The sequence below is a fragment of the Centrocercus urophasianus genome, unplaced genomic scaffold (genome assembly GCF_019232065.1).
Source record: "Centrocercus urophasianus isolate 14NV4802_14NV808 unplaced genomic scaffold, USGS_Curo_1.0 seq_73, whole genome shotgun sequence".
In the NCBI taxonomy this organism is placed as follows: Eukaryota; Metazoa; Chordata; class Aves; order Galliformes; family Phasianidae; genus Centrocercus; species Centrocercus urophasianus.
Genome location: NW_024885344.1, coordinates 2,195,768 through 2,212,864, shown reverse-complemented (window position 1 = coordinate 2,212,864; position 17,097 = coordinate 2,195,768). Strand labels below are relative to the sequence as shown.

The following is a 17,097-nucleotide window of genomic DNA, read 5'->3' as shown; positions in this document are numbered from 1 at the left end:
CTGTTGAGGGTCTGACATACATTCGTGGCAAGCTTGCAGCAGGCAACAGCCTTCTGAAAGCCAAAGCGGCTTTGCGTGCAGGTTCCCTCCAAGGACACAGACGAGGTTATCAATGCATCCATTATTAGCTTTACTTCTCTGGGAGGTTTTGGTACTCCACAGCCAGTGCTTGCTACATACACACCTCTTGGCCATCCAGCTGGTGCCTTGCACAGAGGAAGAGATGAGGACTCTATTTCCAGCCCTGCTGCTGGAAATGCTGGCTATTTGCATGGCCCTTTGCAGACAGATACGACTAATTCTGCTCATGCTCCGAGCTGGCCAACAGCCACAGAGCTGATTAGCTCAGGCTCGATAATTCCTCAACGATGGTTTGGTTGCTCAGTTTCCAGATAGTTTTGAGTGTGGGCAGAGGGAGCTCACATCTGGAGGTGCTCACTGTCCTGTGTCAACTGAGGCTCATCACTTAAAAACCTGCATCCACATTTGGTTTTCCCATCTCTAACCTGTCCTTGCTTGTTGCAGGGGAGCTGACCAGCCTTTAATGGTCCCTTCCAGCTCAAATGATTCTGTGACTCTATGATCCTACAAAACTGCTGAAATATTTGTGCTCCAGCTCCTTTCTAGGAATTGCAGTGTGTGTGGAGATATTAGCAGAAGTTGCACTAAGAGTACATAGTATTACCATCATTATTATTATAATGGATTTCATTCCGGATCTGGAGTACATGATTGCAGTCCTCTGAGAGGGGAAAACTGAACAGGAACAAAAAGAAATATAAAAAATGATCTGTCATTCTCACCTGTTCTTTACTCTGGAATTATTCTCATTCACTGACTCCCTTTGATTATAAACAAAGGCGTATAATATTTCTTGGATCAAAGGCATAAGACGTTTTTCAATCCCCCAAACTTCCTTTTTTTTTTTTTTTTTTTTCTTTTCTTAATGAAAGGAGCAGTAAAAAAAAAAAAAGAACAGGGAGCAATAGAAAAAAAGAAAAAGCAATGTACTCACAAGCTCTAGCGTAAGACTGGTCTGCTATAGAGGAGGGCACAGCAGCAATCAATCCCATGCTGAGGACACAGCATCCATACTGACCATCAGCAGGCAGCGGCTGTTCTTCTGGAAAGAGCCAGTGAAGCTCAGAGCCAAACAAAATGTGCCCAGAGTCACAGAGATGTACAGCCAGTACCAACATGCAGCATCAGAGAAGGTGACTGAAGAAGGTCTCTTCATACTGCACAGCTTCAGTGGAAGATAAGGACCATCAAGTCCAAACCTTGGTTCTACACAGAACCACTCAAAAGTCAGACCGTATGTCTGAGTGTGTTGACCAGATGAACTCTGGCATCTCGGGGCTGTGCCCACTGCCCTGAGCAGCCTGTTCCATGCCCACCAACCTCTGGTGAAGAACCTCATCCTAATCTCCAACCTAACCTTCCCCTGACACAGCTCCATGCTGTTCCCCCAGGCCCTATCGCTGTCACAGATAGCAAGCTCCGCGTTTCCCCTTCTCTCCCCAAATGGAGACCAAAATAGAACAACTGGTCACGGTTAGCAAAGCGTGCGCTACGGAGGGCTCGAGCTCATCAGTCTGTCTCCATTTCATGCATTTTTCATGCATCGCCTCTTACTTCTGAGCTATTCATTATATCTTTGTTTTTACCTGCATCTAATGAGCCTTTACTGTGCTTTTGATCAGAGATTTTTCTGTGAAGACTTTTGCAAGGCTCTTCTCTTTTCATCTTCCTCAACTCCTCCTTCTCTTCTGCCCTCCTTAGTTGTTCATTTACCATCACAGGTAAAAATCTTTGAGAGACAATCGTCAGCCCTGGTAAGTGAGTCAGGACAGTGAAAGGGAGGAAATAAGGGCACATCCTGTGGTGCCAAATAGCAGCATCAATAGAAATGGTCCCCAAAGCATTCTTTCTCTCTCTCTTCCGGAAGATCCCAGATGGTGCCATCCAGAGGAGAGCCTTGGGGGCCTCCTGAATGAACCCTTCCTCTCAGCATCATATACCAGCAGAGACAAGCATGGGCTCACTGCCATCCATGCCATTATCACTGGGCCAGGAGCACCTAGGGAGATGGGTCCTGAATGGAGACTGAACGTCATGATTTCTCCCTATGCCTACTCCTTCCTGCAATGTCAGCACAGTCACTGTCAGGTGAGTGCATCACTTCTCCTTCTGCATGGGTAGGACATGATTTGGTGGCTTTTCCTCCAGTAGGGGCTGGGAGACGACATAACAACCCCCTTGGTACTCACTGAGTGTACAGAAATGAATTGTTATCCACTTCATCCAAAGAAGGGCAACAAAGTTGGTGAGGGGTCTGGAGCACAAGCTTGATGGGGAGCAGCTGAGGGAACTGGGATTGTTCAGTCTGGAGAAGAAGAGCTCAGGGGAGACCTTATGGCTCTCTACAGTGACCTGAAACATGGCTGTAGCAAGGTGCGGGTCAGCCTCTGCTCCCAAGTAACAGTGATAGAACGAGAGGTAATGGCCTAAACTTGCACCAGGGCAGGTTCAAGTTGGATATTAGGAAAAAATTCTTCTCAGAAAGAGTGGTGCTGCAGTGGCACAGGCTGCCCAGGGAGGTGGTGGAGTCACCGTCCCTGGAGGTGTTCCAGAACCAGGTGGATGTGGCACTGAGGGATGTGGTCAGTGGGCATGGTGGGGATGGGCTGATGGTTGGAATAAATGATCTTAGAGGTCTTTACAAGCTTAATGATTCTGTGACTCAATATTTTTCCTCGTGTTCTTCCCTGAAATACTATTGAATACACTTCTATTGATGGTTTTTGGAGGGGTTTTTTTTAGCCTTAATCTTGATTCCTACCAATTTTCCAGAGATGGGGAAAGTCTTAAAAAGTTTCAACAATGGGATGAAAATGAAAGGGTGCGTGCATATCTGGTGAGTAAATCCAGATGTGCTGTGCCCTGAGAGGCAAAAGGAAAGAGAGAGACTAGAAATGCAATCCTTTTTCCATAATATTTCATTAAAATATAATTTAAAAATGATTCATAGCAAATGCAGCAAATAAGTGATCTGGATGCTTTTCACTGCAAAGTAATGCTTTTTCATTTTGCAGGCATCTCAGTAAATATTATTAACCCATCTCACACCCTGGGAATTACAGATTCATAAAGAAATGTGGACAGTTGCCCTTTGAAGGGAACAATAAGACAAGCCAGATCACCATCTTCTCAAATGTGTGCCTTCTCCACCTGTATTCTCCCCAAGTACTACTGCTCTCACAACTGATGATCATCACTTATTTTCCTGCACCCCATAATACGCCTGGGAGAGTTTAAATGCCCAGGGAGTACAAGTAATTCAGGGGAAGCATTGTGTTTGCCCATCTATGTGCTGCTCAGGGCATAATACCTACCTGCAGCTGAGTGGCTCCTGAACACTAACTTTCCAGCATTGCCTGAAGGGAGGGGCACCACGAAGGAGAAATGAATGTGGGAGGGAAGGAGGGAAGGTGAGGGGGTGGAAAAACGAGCCTGCTTTACTGAATAATGAGGGGAGTGAAAATGAATGGGAAGAGAGAGAGAATAGCTGGTTTAAATATTTAATCTCTGTTGCATATGCTTTTGAAGAGGAGACAAAAGCTATGGAACATCTTTTGTCTTGAACTAATTCTGACCAGAACTGAACAGCATGTGATTGTCACTTCTGTCATTTTCCTTAAGGTGGAGAGAAACAGATTGGTCCTACTGCATCAGCCCATCGTATCAGTCTGCATCTCCAACTGCAGCCAGCATTGGGAGCTGCAGAAGGGATGGCTCCAGATGGTGACACCTCTGCTCCACGAGTGTGCACTGCCCAAATGCTGATGCTGGTGAGTGCACCAAGCAGGCAGGCATAGCCCCTGGTAGTCATGGTGGTTCTTGCAGCCACAGCCTGCAATGCTCTGGGACTGCGTTAGCCACATGAGAAGCTCAGCTTGGATTTCTTCATACAGTAGGAGTAGGAGGAATAAGTGCCTTCGGAGCATATTTCATTGCATGTCTGACATTTATATCAGTAAATAGCCACAAGCTCTAAGAAAGATCAATGGTCTCTGATTGACCAGAGAAAACTGCTGAGATGGGGAACTTTTTCTCTTCTTATGGCCATAGCTTTAACACTGATTCATTTATTCCCTTTTCAGCCCTGGAAGCAGAGAGGTACTGCCATCCCTGATTCTCCAGTGGGCAAGTACTGAGAATTAACCTTATTTCTCCACAAGGTACCCCAAGAAGCCATGGGAAAAGCAGGGATACTTGAGCCACGAGGGAAGTCTTGGCCTTTTGTTAACTGCTGCTGAGCACACTCAGAACAAAAAAAAAGGAAAAAAAAAGGAAAAAAATACCCAACATCATAGCCACAGCAATGTCTGTGAGCCTCTGAAGACTCACTGTCAGCAACTATCTTTTGAAGGCTTTCTTTAGAAGTGACTTCTTACTAGCTATCTGCTGAAAGACCAAATAATACCAAGGTGCATAGCCAAGAATGTTCCCATCCTATTTTGATGTGCTTAAAGGAAATGGAATGGCTAGCTTAAATGCTGGAGAAGACAACTGAGTGGGAGTTTGGGCTTGATGAAGGCAGCTAGGCAAGAGTTTTGCATTTGGTTTACAAAGATCTTGAGTAGGCTGAGATTCCAGGCTGATGAGATGGTCTCTACAATGACTACAATTCTCTACACTTTTTTTTTTTTTTTTTTTTGCAAAGAACTCAGGTTCTTGCAAACTATAGACATGAAAGAGGAGTATATTCTCTGTAGCAGAATAGGACTTCAATTTTATGCTAATTTTGTCAGCAGCAATTCTTCCTGTGGCATCAACACCAGTATGCTGGTCACTAAGTTTGGATCTAAGCTGCACAGATTGCAGACAAGTCACCAAAGATGACACCTTTCAGTGAAGGTTTGATCTGAACCGATGGCTTGGGAGTGAAAAGCATCATATCTTTTTTCTATCTGAGCTGTAAAAATGCTCATCAACTTTGTACCAAAGAGAAAAGACTTGAGTTGACAGTGGTGTTGTGGTCTAAAAAGAGCCGAGTTCAGATCATGACCCATTAGCAGTTCACTGGCTCCTGAAAGAGGCCAGCAATGTTTTGGTGGTGCTGTGCCAAGCTGTGCTCTTCCTTCCCAAATTTGAAGCTGTCTGTACAAGGAGGAAGCCAGGAGCTGCTGCTTCCCAGAAGAAAAGAACCTATGGAATTCCACCAAAACAGCACAAATTCTTGTGGGAATTCTTGAGAGGAAAGAGATGATGAAGTTGGATGATTATTTTCTTCAAAGAATAGTAAATTTGATCAAAGAGAAAGTGAGAGAAAATGTTGAGAGACTTGGAACTGCGAGTATATTTAGATTTGAGAAATCATACCTCCCTTCTCGTTATTTTTTATTGTTGTTGTTTTTTATTGTCAAAATATCTTGAACATCTCAGTGTTTTTCTTCCTTTTATCTGATTAGAAATCGTAAGTAGGCAATGCTGAAATACTTCATTTTAACTCTTTTTTAAATTATTTTTTATTTCATCTTTTATAATAGACATTACGGTCTGAACTATTGCTTCTTCAGCTCAGAAAGGAGAAAAGCAGAGTTAGCAAATGATGAAATAAATTGCAAACACACTTCTTTAACAAGGTCAGAGCAAACTGCCTGAATTCACTCTAATTTTCCTTTGTTACTCTGATTTGTCTGCCTCCCCGAGGTGCTTGTTTAGCTTATTTAAATATTAATGAATTAACAGCAGTCACACATCACCCTTGTTTCTCAATCAGACCAACTAGCAATCCCAAGAGAATGACACTGAGGGTGAGGGAACAGGAGATTGTATTCCATACAGCAAAAGAGTTACGGGAATTCTGGACAGAAAGCCTGTACTTGGGAAATGAGTCAGTCCACTTCTGCCTTGCAGAAAATATCAGTGCTGAAGTATAGAAGCAGTGTTTAGAAACAGCTTCTGAATTTGCAGCTGGCAAAGTGAAGTCTGTGTCTCTCATACACATCCACTAACTCGCTCCCCACACATGCATGCGTACAGGTTTCTGGTGGGAAGAAAAGGAATGTGCAGTCTGGAATGCATATGAACTTTCTGTTCAGAAGGAAAAAAAAAAAAGATTTTTCAACAGGCTCAAAATCCCACCCCCTCAGCACCCCTCCTTCCCCTGTGTCTGACACTGACTTCAAGGGAGGAGTTGAGCCAATTATCTGTGAGTCCTACAGAAGGGAAATCTGCAATTTGCCAGTAGTTGTGAGAGCCAGGGAGAGAAAGGCAGGGAGGGAAGGAGAAAAACTTAATCGGCAAACGTAAAGGAAAGCCCCTCCTGTCCTGGAAAGAGAATAGCACAATACCGATCCCAGGTCAGAAGAAAAGAAGCTTGTGGGGAGGGGTTTGTATGCAAGGCAAGACCTGGGGAAGCTTAGGCTCCCTGTAGATAACTTCCATGCCCTCAGTGATTTTTTCCCATAGGGACTGAGGTGGCATAGAGTGGATGAACCCCCAGACCTGCAGGACTAGGTGTTGCTCAAAGTATCCCTACTCCAGCAGAGCTGCCCAGAGGAGACTCTGCCTCTCCTCCTCACTTGAGGCTGGGAGCAGAAGAGCTCATCTCACTAAAAAGAAAAGCTGCTGCTGATCCGGAGACCCTTCTTTAGCCCTGATCTAGTCATTGCTTTCCATGGGGGGACGTCCTCTGGAACCCTGCAGTCCCTCCCAGTCCTGCTAAGTTCCCAGGAAATACGGGTGAAAAGCTGAGCCCCAGGCAAGCAACGTGGGATCCACAGAACGACAGCCTTCTACAGCATAGCTGCCTCTGATTAAAATTACCGACTTCATCAGGCAACGCCCAGACCCAGGGCTGCTCCTCGGAGGAGAGAGAGGTAAGAGAGCAGCATGGAGTTTGGGATGGCAGTGGAAGACAAACATCCCAGAGAAGTGATTTGAGTGTGCATGGGAACTGAGGGGTACTAGTGGTGACTAACAGGTGCCAGGTTTGTTAGGCATGATGCAGTTTGTATATCTGCCTATGTTGTTTTCAGCTGGATGCACTGAAGTATGTTTGGATGGCAAACGGAAGCATCAAACTGTAGCTAAAGACAGTGGAGTGCAAGAAAGGTGCTCCGGGAATGTGCTCGTGGATGGGGAGCAGTAGGGAGGATAAGCAGATGTCACTCCGTTCCCTGATGGCAGCTGGGGAGCTTGGGTGGCAAAGCTGCTGGCAGGTTGAATGAGGAATGTCTTTCTTAGGTAGTTCTCTCCAGGTGCTCAGGGCTAAACCTGGCAGCACCTCACTGGAATTCAGACAAGTGCTTTTCAGAGTGAGGAAAATCAGGTGCATTGTCATTTGCTCTGGTGTGCATCTACAGAACAGGCAGTGGGGGTCAGCAGGTAGAAAATGTGGGGAGTCCAATGAAACGAGGCTTAATGCTGATTCTGGACAGCTGTTTCATTTCTCTATGGGCACGTAAGCCTTTCCCTTTATTAACTGGAGATAATACTCACTGCCTGTATTTCTCTGGCATTCTGAAATCCCTTTACCAATATGAAATACTAATGCAGAGTTTCTGCCATGGAGACAGTACATAAAGAAAAAGGTACCACTGAGAATTAATCTATGCTTAAGCATTTAATAAACTGCAAGGAAAAGATGTAGATTAAAGCCAGCTGGAGGTTGTTTGCCTCCTCATTCTCTTCAGATTGATTTTGCTTTATTTAGTACATGAGCATGTGGCTCCTTTCTAGTTTCTTTCCTCTGTCTTTAATCTTTTTCAATGTATAAGTCCCTGTGCTGGGAATGAGGGCTGAAGTTTCTTTCCTTTTGTGAGGAGGAAAGAAGGAAGACTGCACTGCACTGGAGAAAAGCTGAAGTGGAGGGATAAGGAGAGCGCACAAAAAAAACCAAACCCATAAGCTCCCAGCTTAACGGCATGCTCTGAGTCAGATTTGCAGCAGAGGTGATGAGATGAATAGAAACTCCAGGAATCAAAGTGCTGAAAAGCACCGTTAGACTCCATGTGAAATGAAAAGCAGTCAGGAAAGCATAGGAGACCTCTTAACTGAATGCCTGGACAGGCAGAATGAGGACAGTATAGAGCGACTATTTAATACATTAAAATCTGCAAGTCCTTACCTCCCTTCCTTCTCAGTGCATGTGCATCTCTGGGGCAAAGTGTCCTGAAAGTCACACGCCTGCAGGTAGGATTTTGTCTTTGATGGAAGTGGGAGGCAGCATGATTTTAGTGGCCAAAGGTGCCACAGTGTCAATTCCCTCTCCAAGGTGTTTTGGGTCCTGTGGCATTAGAATCTTAGAACCACTGAGGTTGGAAAAGACCTCTGGTCCTACAGTCAACTCATCACCACCATGCTCATAAATTAACTGAGGTCTAAGACAATGGAGTCCATGTCAAGGAGGAAGACAGAAGCGCCTCCTGCCCTCGGGGTGCAAAACCAGCTGTCCGAGAAGCACGGTAACACATCGAGCTCCCTTGATACATGATGGGGGTTTCTGACGGCCAGCAGCTCAGTGGTTACCTGTCAGAAAACAGTACACACAGTAGGAGTCAGCCAGGAGTGCAACTATACCAGTCCCTCCTGGTCCAAGGAGCTGACTCATTTCTAAGCACTGAGCACAGCCTGTAGAAAAGCTGGTGTTTTTCCTCATAAAATCTATGCTTTTCTTTGTCAGCTAAATATAGCCTGAGAGGGTGAAAGGAAGTATCCCATAGCTGTTCTGTTGACATATGTCTGGCCCATGGATGCCTGACAGCATTGGACTCGCCGTGTAGGATAGAGACACTGCACGTGGAAGTGTTGTTTCAGATTAAATTTGGTGTTTCTGCAGGGCTGGAGATGGGTCCTATTCTAAACAAAGCAGTCCAATCCACAACAGGTGTGCTCCTTGTTGTCACTTCAGCAGCACCATAACTGTGTGTGTGTTTACATCCAAAGTTATAATCTGACATTACTGTCTGCCTCTAATACTGTGCAGCCCTGACCTCTGTGTGTAATTTAGGCCATAAGACACTGTAAGGAAAGTGCTGCATTTTCTTCTATGCTTTATATAGGGATGAATGTGCTGCTAGCAAATTATAGCAATAATCATAAATAGTCATGTTTTGCTGTTGCCTCGGGCTATAGCACTTGTAATGATTCTGGATTAGAATTCCAGAGACTCCTTTATTTAGCAGTGGCCATATCTTCACTTCTGCTTTGGTGCTTTGCATATGTTAAACAAAGTCAAAGATTTTAAGCTCTTGACTGAGATAAGTGTCAGCTGCATAAACGCTTGGGAGATAAAATTCACTCAAGGGAAAGACAAGAATCCACATCTGGACCCAGAGATGATATTTCAGTGTACACAAAGTGCTCAAATTGTAATATTAAGTAAACAACACCTAAGCTAAATAAACGGCACAGTGGGAACTTGATTATTCTTTAATAAGATCCTAGTAACCAAAATAAACTCTGCCCAGAATGTACTTTCTTTGCTTTAATGTTAGCTTTCCCCATTCTGGGGGTTGTATTTTTCCTTTCAGCACACAATGTATTTGAAATAGCACATGTAAAACGTCTGTGTGACCCTCCTTTTTATTTCCCCATCAAAGTTTCCTGCATCTGAGTAGCATCAAAACATGATCTCCAAGGTCTTGAGACACATTTTCCTTGCCAGGGGTTGGAAATCTAGTCAGATAGTAATTTAAGATGGCTGTCCTTTGTCCTTTCTCCTCCTGTACTAGCACGCTCAATGACTGTCACACAACATCTGTGTATGTATAAAGATTGAAACTCCTATGAAATCTTTATTACTGCAACTCTATCCATTGTCAGCCGTCCTACTGCAAGGCAGTGATAATTGCAGCACTGATAGTTTCTTGGTAGGGAGTTCCCACACTATCAGTCCAAGCAGCTAGATTAAATTCTGGTTTCTGAAAGGTCACTGAAGGCACAGAATTTATCTCTACTCAGTGCTATTTTGTGTCTTGAACTCCTTGCGTCAGCAATGTAGGCTATATGGGACCAGCTATTTAAAATAACTGAGATGTCTAGCTTCCACAGATGTCAAACGTGATTTGGGCTTCTGTCTGACTTTTGGTTGATCTCAGAAAATGAATGCTGTGAGCTGTTCCTATTTAGGCAACCAAATGAAGTGGTTTAGGTCCTGACGACAGCTGCAGTGGATGTAGTACATTAGGAAATGCAATGGTAACCTCAGTGGGTACAATATATTGGGAAATCTGACCTCTGTGTTTATGCATCTAAAACAGAACCAGAACTGAAAAATCTGGTAATGTCTAAGTGATGCAAATGGTGAGAAGGAACCTGGTGTCCAAGTTCAAACACAGCTGATAAAATTAGCCCTTCAAGTCTTAAACAAAATAGCAAATTACAATTAAAAACCACGCTATCTTCAGGGTAAATGCCAGAGCGTTCTTTGACCAACATGGTATGGAACATCCCTACTCTGTCCTCCACCTTCAGTTTCTTACCTTCAACTTTGTCGTTTCCTCCTTCAGGTCCAAGCAATGATGAAAACCATGTCCAGTGGAAACTGCACCCTGAATGTGCCAGCCAAGAATTCGTATCGCATGGTGGTGCTGGGAGCCTCCAGAGTGGGGAAGAGCTCCATAGTCTCACGCTTTCTCAATGGCCGGTTTGAGGACCAGTACACTCCCACCATTGAGGATTTTCACCGCAAGGTCTACAACATCCGGGGAGATATGTATCAGCTGGACATCCTGGACACCTCAGGAAATCACCCTTTCCCCGCTATGAGGAGGCTTTCTATCCTAACAGGTGAGAAAGTGAAGAAAGTTTGCAAACAGGGAACAATGGATAAAATATTATAATGATAAAGTGTAGCTTGAAAACTGTATCATGGAGATGAGTGTTTCTTGGGGATCGGAAGCATTTGGGAGACAGCAAAACGGGCTGTGGGATTTCACTGCAAGATTCACTTCTCCAGAGGGATATTTCCTGGCTGGTATGCTTCCTATGCCACAGAGGAGAAGTCCTCTGGGTGATGGTCTGAAATTAAGATTTCCCCCTAGTTTATTCCCCTGCTCTACCACCTCCCTCTCCTGCAACACATTTTTTTTCCTGCCGTCACAAATGAACGGTTGAATAAAATCTCGTGGGCAATAAAGAGCAGCGAGGGACAAAACAGGCATGTCATTATAAGACACCAGCAGTGAAAAGCAAATGTAAAATGCACAGGCAGGGAATTCAAACTGAGAAAAGCTCAAAGATTTTTTTTTTCTTAAAAGTCCCAGCCTGATTCCCTTGGTTTAATATACCAGTAAAAAAGATCACTCTACTTTTACCCTTTCTCCTTAAGTCTACAATTAATCAAATGAATTAAAGAGGGAAAATAGTGGACTCATTTTGTACATCCCCATTGTCAGCAGTTCCTGTTGTGAGCTAAGATATGTTCTTGACTGCAGAAGTGACAGTGGAGATATATATTAAGCAACAGCTCATGGCAAACCAATTCTCTGGGTCTGCTATCTTCCCTTCTGGATAACCAGTGAAACGTGACATTCGTATCAGACCAGGCTACCATCTGCATTCAGGGAGGTCCTAGGGCCAGTTTCTGGGACGCGGATGTGAGCTTTTGTCCATGAAATCTCTTCACACTTTCAGCATAACTGTCATTCAACAGGCAATGATTCCTTTGCAAAAGGAATTGTATGTCAGAAAATGTCAAAAGGAAATGCCAGGGGATCTGTGTCATTTATGTATTTCTTTTTTTCCATGGTCTATTTCTCTCAAGAAAATGAAATGGCAGCAGAGCAGTGAACATTGGGAAAGCACTCATTCCTCATTTAGACATTTGGGACTGACTACCTGGAAATCTTCCACTCAGGTGTTTCTTGCACTGCATAATCAAAAGGCCAAGGCTGAATGGATACTAGTTCTCCACTCTTCCTGGTGTAAGAATAGCTATTTTACACAGCAATATGGACAAAATGAAGAAAAAGAAAAGCGATGCAGCTTTTTTACAAAACTTGCTTACAAAGGACAGTACAAATGGGCAATAACCATTCGTAACCCATGCAAGTCCAGTGCAATCTGTGGGTACGTACTCAGATATGGCTGAAATAACATCAAAGCCATAAGCAATTGCACTACAGAAATGAGTGGGGAGTTGGATAGGAAGAACTGGAACTAAAGTAAAACAGAATGAAGAGATTCAAAAGGACTACATGAAAAGAAAAGAAAAAAAAAAAGAGAACAACTATGGGGGGGAGATGGCAAATAAATGTATTGTTTTTCGAAAATTAGCTTATCTGACACAGGTTGTTCTAAACATTTACAGTTTCCTTTTTCAATTGCAGGTGATGTTTTCATCCTGGTATTCAGCTTGGATAACAGAGAATCCTTTGATGAGGTCAAGAGACTCCAGAAGCAGATCCTCGAGGTCAAATCCTGCCTGAAGAACAAGACCAAGGAATCAGCTGACCTCCCCATGGTGATCTGTGGCAACAAAAATGACCACAGTGAAATCCACCGCAAAGTGCGCTCAGACGAAGGTGAGAACCTTGTGTCCAGTGATGAAAACTGTGCTTACTTTGAAGTTTCAGCTAAGAAGAACACCAACGTGGATGAGATGTTCTATGTTCTCTTCAGCATGGCCAAGTTACCTCATGAGATGAGCCCTGCTCTCCACAGGAAAATCTCCATCCAGTATGGGGACACTTTCCAGCAGAAATCCTTCCGGATGCGGCGAGTGAAGGACATGGATGCCTATGGCATGATCTCTCCCTTTGCTCGCCGGCCAAGTGTCAACAGTGACCTGAAGTACATCAAATCGAAAGTTCTCAGGGAAGGTCAGTCAAGGGAGAGGGAGAAATGCACAATCCAGTGAAGAGGGCTTGTGCTTCTGCCTGAAGTCATCATCCACATGAAGTGCCTTAAAGGAAAATGGTCTATGGAATCACAGAACGGGCTCACTGGGTTCATCGAGGAAACCCTGCACAGCAAAAGGGTAACTTTTCCTGCGGATTCTGCTGAGTCAATGAATGTAAATAACATCAATCTCATAAGCAACAAGGAAAAATTATACGCCTGAGTGTGCATTTCTCTGTAATGTAGTCCATCTTCATTCCCCTTTTTGTCTAAAGAAAACTGACTTGAGAAGTAAAGAAAAATCAACCTCATCCTTATAAAAGAGAGTAGGTAAAAAATGCACAGAAGGCATCAGCAGTTACCCAATGTGCGGGACTTGCTAAGAGAGGAGGTTATGTCTTTGTATGTGTGTGTGTATGTGCATGCGAGAAGCACTCCTTTAAAAAAAATGGGACTTTCATTTCAAAGAACAGCAGTCTTACCAAGGGAGTGGACTCTGCATACGGACACAAGGCTCTAAGTCACTTCTGAGGGGGCCTGCAAGAAGGTCATGATTTTATGCTTGCTGGGTCAATTATTGACATGAATGTTGTTTTGTATTATAGATTTTATTTGGGGTTTGCTTTTTTTATCGTGTGGGTTCTTAGCCAAATCAGGTGGCAGATGTGCTTGATATCAAAACAGTGTCTACTTTTAGAAGTGAAAGATGTTTTCCATCTGTAAAACTACGTAATATTTACATTGATTGAAAATGAAATTGTTCTGCAAAAGGCCAATACATTTGACTGCTTTGCAAACCTAGTGTAATAGTTTCTCAAATCAGCCACACCAACTCTAAACTCCACAGTACAAATGCCATCCTTTGCCTTGTTGGCCACCGGACCAATGGTTCCTTCCCTCTGCCTGTATCAGCTGAGACTGACCACGTGTTGGCTTAGACCACTTCATGGCAGGACTAGGTTTTCCTCCAACAGTAGAAACTGACTGATTGTAGACTCTTGATCTGGGACCAACTCCATCAGATTTATTTTGTTAATATGTCTCTAGTCATTATGTTCATGAATTTTCCTCTTGTCTGATAAAGGTTACCTTGACGAAACCTTTGTGCTACAGAAGACCTCTAGAAGTGAAGTTTCATGCTGGCTGTCCAAATGGGGCTGAACTGGTTGGCCAGATAAATCTGCAGCCATCATTCACACCTTTCCTTCCTCAAATCCATCCAGGCTTTTTCATCTTTAGCTCTCACTGTCCTGTTTCTGGTTTTGCTGTTTGATCTGCTTTTCTTTGCCATCAAAGCCACATACATTCTCTTAGATGTAAGCTTGCCACTCTCACTAACTGAAACAAGAGGCGTGCATGCATAACTGTGGGCAGAGTGTGGCCCCCAAAATGTACACAACAGCAGAGTATATATGGTTTATATACCTCAGAATGGCCTTCGGGTACCTTGTGTCTCTCCCTCACCTCCAAACTCTTGTTCTTGGCTGTATTTGCTTTGCTGTGTCCTGGTCAGAGCTGTAAGCTAGTTCATTCTGTAATTTGACAGAAATCTAGGAATTATGGTTGACTGTGAAAATTAGCTGCTGGGACTCAAAATCCTATATTCATTTATCAGTTCCACCCTTCATTGGTACTGTATATTGACTGGTAAAATACACTGTTCTATTAACCCCATTTCCAGGGCAGCAACTTTCCAACCATTTCTCCCTCTCATCTATAAATATGTATGCCACTTATGATTAAACCTGTTTTATTTATTAGCTGTGTTCCAGTCCATTTTTACTTTCTCCAAGAACGAGGAAGGTCCTAGTTTATTCTTGTGCAAGTGCAACTGTGCAAGTGCGGTATGAGTTGAGAGCCCAGATGAGATCTCCAGTAAATTCTGGAGGAGTCTTTTCTGTCCTCCAGACACTAGGAGCTTAAAAGTGGTCTGTCTGAAACAGACCTGTATCTATAACTACATCTCTCTCCCTCTCTTTCTCCCTTCCTTCCTTCTTATCTGTCTATCTCAACACCAATATGTATGTACAGATATCCTCTCAAGCAGAAGCAGACAGCTAGTCTTTCCAGTGCTGCCTCCAGCAGTGAGGAACAGTCTCTCATACACAGAGCTGGTGTGCTCATCCCTAGTGTGATTTACCAAGGTCTCTGCAGAAACATCACTGTTTCTCTCAGCAGTTTCTCAATCGCACCATTTGCATCTCTCAGCTATAAGATCTCGAGCCCCCTGAGGACTTGCCAAGCTCCCTACAGACTCTCTGTCTAAGGCCATGACTACTGGTTGTGTCAGTGATCAAGCTCTGGGATGCACGTGCCATACGAACACGAGTGGAGGGTTGAAAACAGAGTGAAAAGAGCATGAGCACTGGGCACCGATTAGGATTTCAGGAAGCTAGAAAAGAGTTCATTGGACTGTAGCCTATGCACTGTATTACTGAGCTCTCCTTGCCCTGCTTAATAAAGCTGAGTTTTTTAAGAGCCTTTGTAATCACCAACTCCCTACAATATTGACCTTACAATTATTTTCCCTACTGCCCTTTTACCCTCACAAAGCCCCCCAGCTTTTCTAACTCTTCCACGTCTTCCCATTCATCTTTTCTGGCATGGGTAGGAAGACACTGGGTGCAGAAAAAGTTTGTGGAGACAGCTAGGCACACTAGTAGGGGAGGGCAAAGACCAAGCAGTAGTAGCTGACTGGATCTCATAGGACAGAGAGTGAGACCCCTCTTCAGCATCCAACATGGCCTGCCAATGATTGGAGTGAGTAGCATCTGTGAAACTGACTGAGAGAGAAGGTGAAACAGCATCACAGGCAGTGACAGAAACAAACGAGAAAAATCAGGTAATCTTATTAAAGTAATCCTAGATTTCTCTCTGCATTTTGTTACTGATGGTAATTGCTTCTGAAGTTAGATTATCATGTTCCTGAGGACATTTATTGCTTTGCTTTTATTATATCATTGCAGTCGTTCTATTAATATTCATATATTATTTGGACTCTAGAAGTGCTTGCAGCCCCTAAGACAGACAGAACACATCTCAATTGTTTATTCACAGTTAGCAGCCATTACGTTCTGTGAAAAGGGCTGGGGCTGTTAGCAAGGCTGCATAGAGGGCACAAGGCAAGGCAGGCAGAGGAAAGGTGAACTGTTTCTTCTCTGCCAACAGTTTATACTTGGCTTCAAGGCAGAGCAGGGCATGATACTATTGCTATGGGGATCTCTATTAAGTACATGCAGAGACTGAGAACCAGAAGTAGCAGAGAGCAAACTCACAGCTAGCCTCAGAGGCAATGAAAGGAGATAATTGTTTTTTTCTTCATGGGATCATGGAATCTGCTTACTGTAACCCTACAAACGTGGCATATTGCTTAGCCCTTGGAAAGAGAGATATGTATCTCTCAGAAGTCATTGTGATAGGACAAGGAGAAATAGTTTCAAATCAAAAACAGGGAGATTTAGACTGGATATAAGAATATTGTAAGAAACTTCTTACTTACAATAAGGGTGGTGAGGAACTGGCACAGGTTGCTCTGAGACGTGGTGGATGCTCCATCCCTGGACACATCTAAGGTCAGGATGGAGGGGCACTGAGCAACCTGATCTATCTGCATCTCTGTACACTGCAGGGGAATTGGACTAGATGATTTTTAAAGGTCCCTTCCAACTTACATGATTCTAGGATTCCATGATTCTAAGTTACTAAATGTGCTGGACTAAGGGCAAGCCTGGAGGAAGAGATCCATCCTGAAAAGATGCTGCAAGAATGTAGAGAAGTTTGTTCATCGACAATCCACCCTTAATTGAGCTTACCTAGCATAATTAAATTGCTTTATTTCAAGATCTACCTTGTTCTGCATTGCAGTCTATAAAACCTAGCATTAGTGAACCAAAGCCTCAGTGGTGGTGTTTTTTTTTTGGTTTTTTTGGTTTTTTTTTGTTTTTTTTTTTTTTGGTGTGTGTGTGTGTGTGTGTGTGTGTACCCTCTATCAGAGCAAGGAGCAGGGACATGTAATTGACTTAGAATCTGTCATAGTCAAGGAATAAGACAGGGCTGAGATTCATTTTGTACAGTGCTCTATACAGCGAAAAAGTCCTTGTCTTGAAGAAATTACAACTCAACACTTTATAGAAGTTACCATAAAAAAATTAGGAAAATCTAATTAAGCCACAGGGTCAGAACAAATCAGGAAGGAAATAATGGTCACAGTGAATTAAGAAAAGAATAAATTGAGGGTGGGAAGGG

General features: G+C 43.5%; 1 protein-coding gene across 1 annotated transcript; it reads left to right on the top strand.

The window, feature by feature from the left end:
* Positions 1 to 3,723: 3,723 nt before the first annotated feature.
* RASD2 (RASD family member 2) lies at positions 3,724 to 15,424 on the top strand. Its single transcript, XM_042837825.1, has 5 exons — positions 3,724 to 3,851; positions 4,164 to 4,490; positions 6,478 to 6,887; positions 10,521 to 10,800; positions 12,342 to 15,424. The coding sequence occupies exons 4-5, from the start codon at positions 10,530 to 10,532 to the stop codon at positions 12,869 to 12,871; spliced, it is 801 nt and encodes a 266-aa protein (XP_042693759.1). The 5' UTR covers positions 3,724 to 3,851; positions 4,164 to 4,490; positions 6,478 to 6,887; positions 10,521 to 10,529; the 3' UTR covers positions 12,872 to 15,424.
* Positions 15,425 to 17,097: the final 1,673 nt, after the last annotated feature.

Bases quoted from the DNA above. Each gene is read 5' to 3' on its own strand.
- RASD2 (XM_042837825.1), top strand. From the start codon at position 10,530: ATGATGAAAACCATGTCCAGTGGAAACTGCACCCTGAATGTGCCAGCC. The intron at 10,801-12,341 runs GTGAGAAAGTGA...TTTCAATTGCAG, and splicing joins GAGGCTTTCTATCCTAACAG to GTGATGTTTTCATCCTGGTA.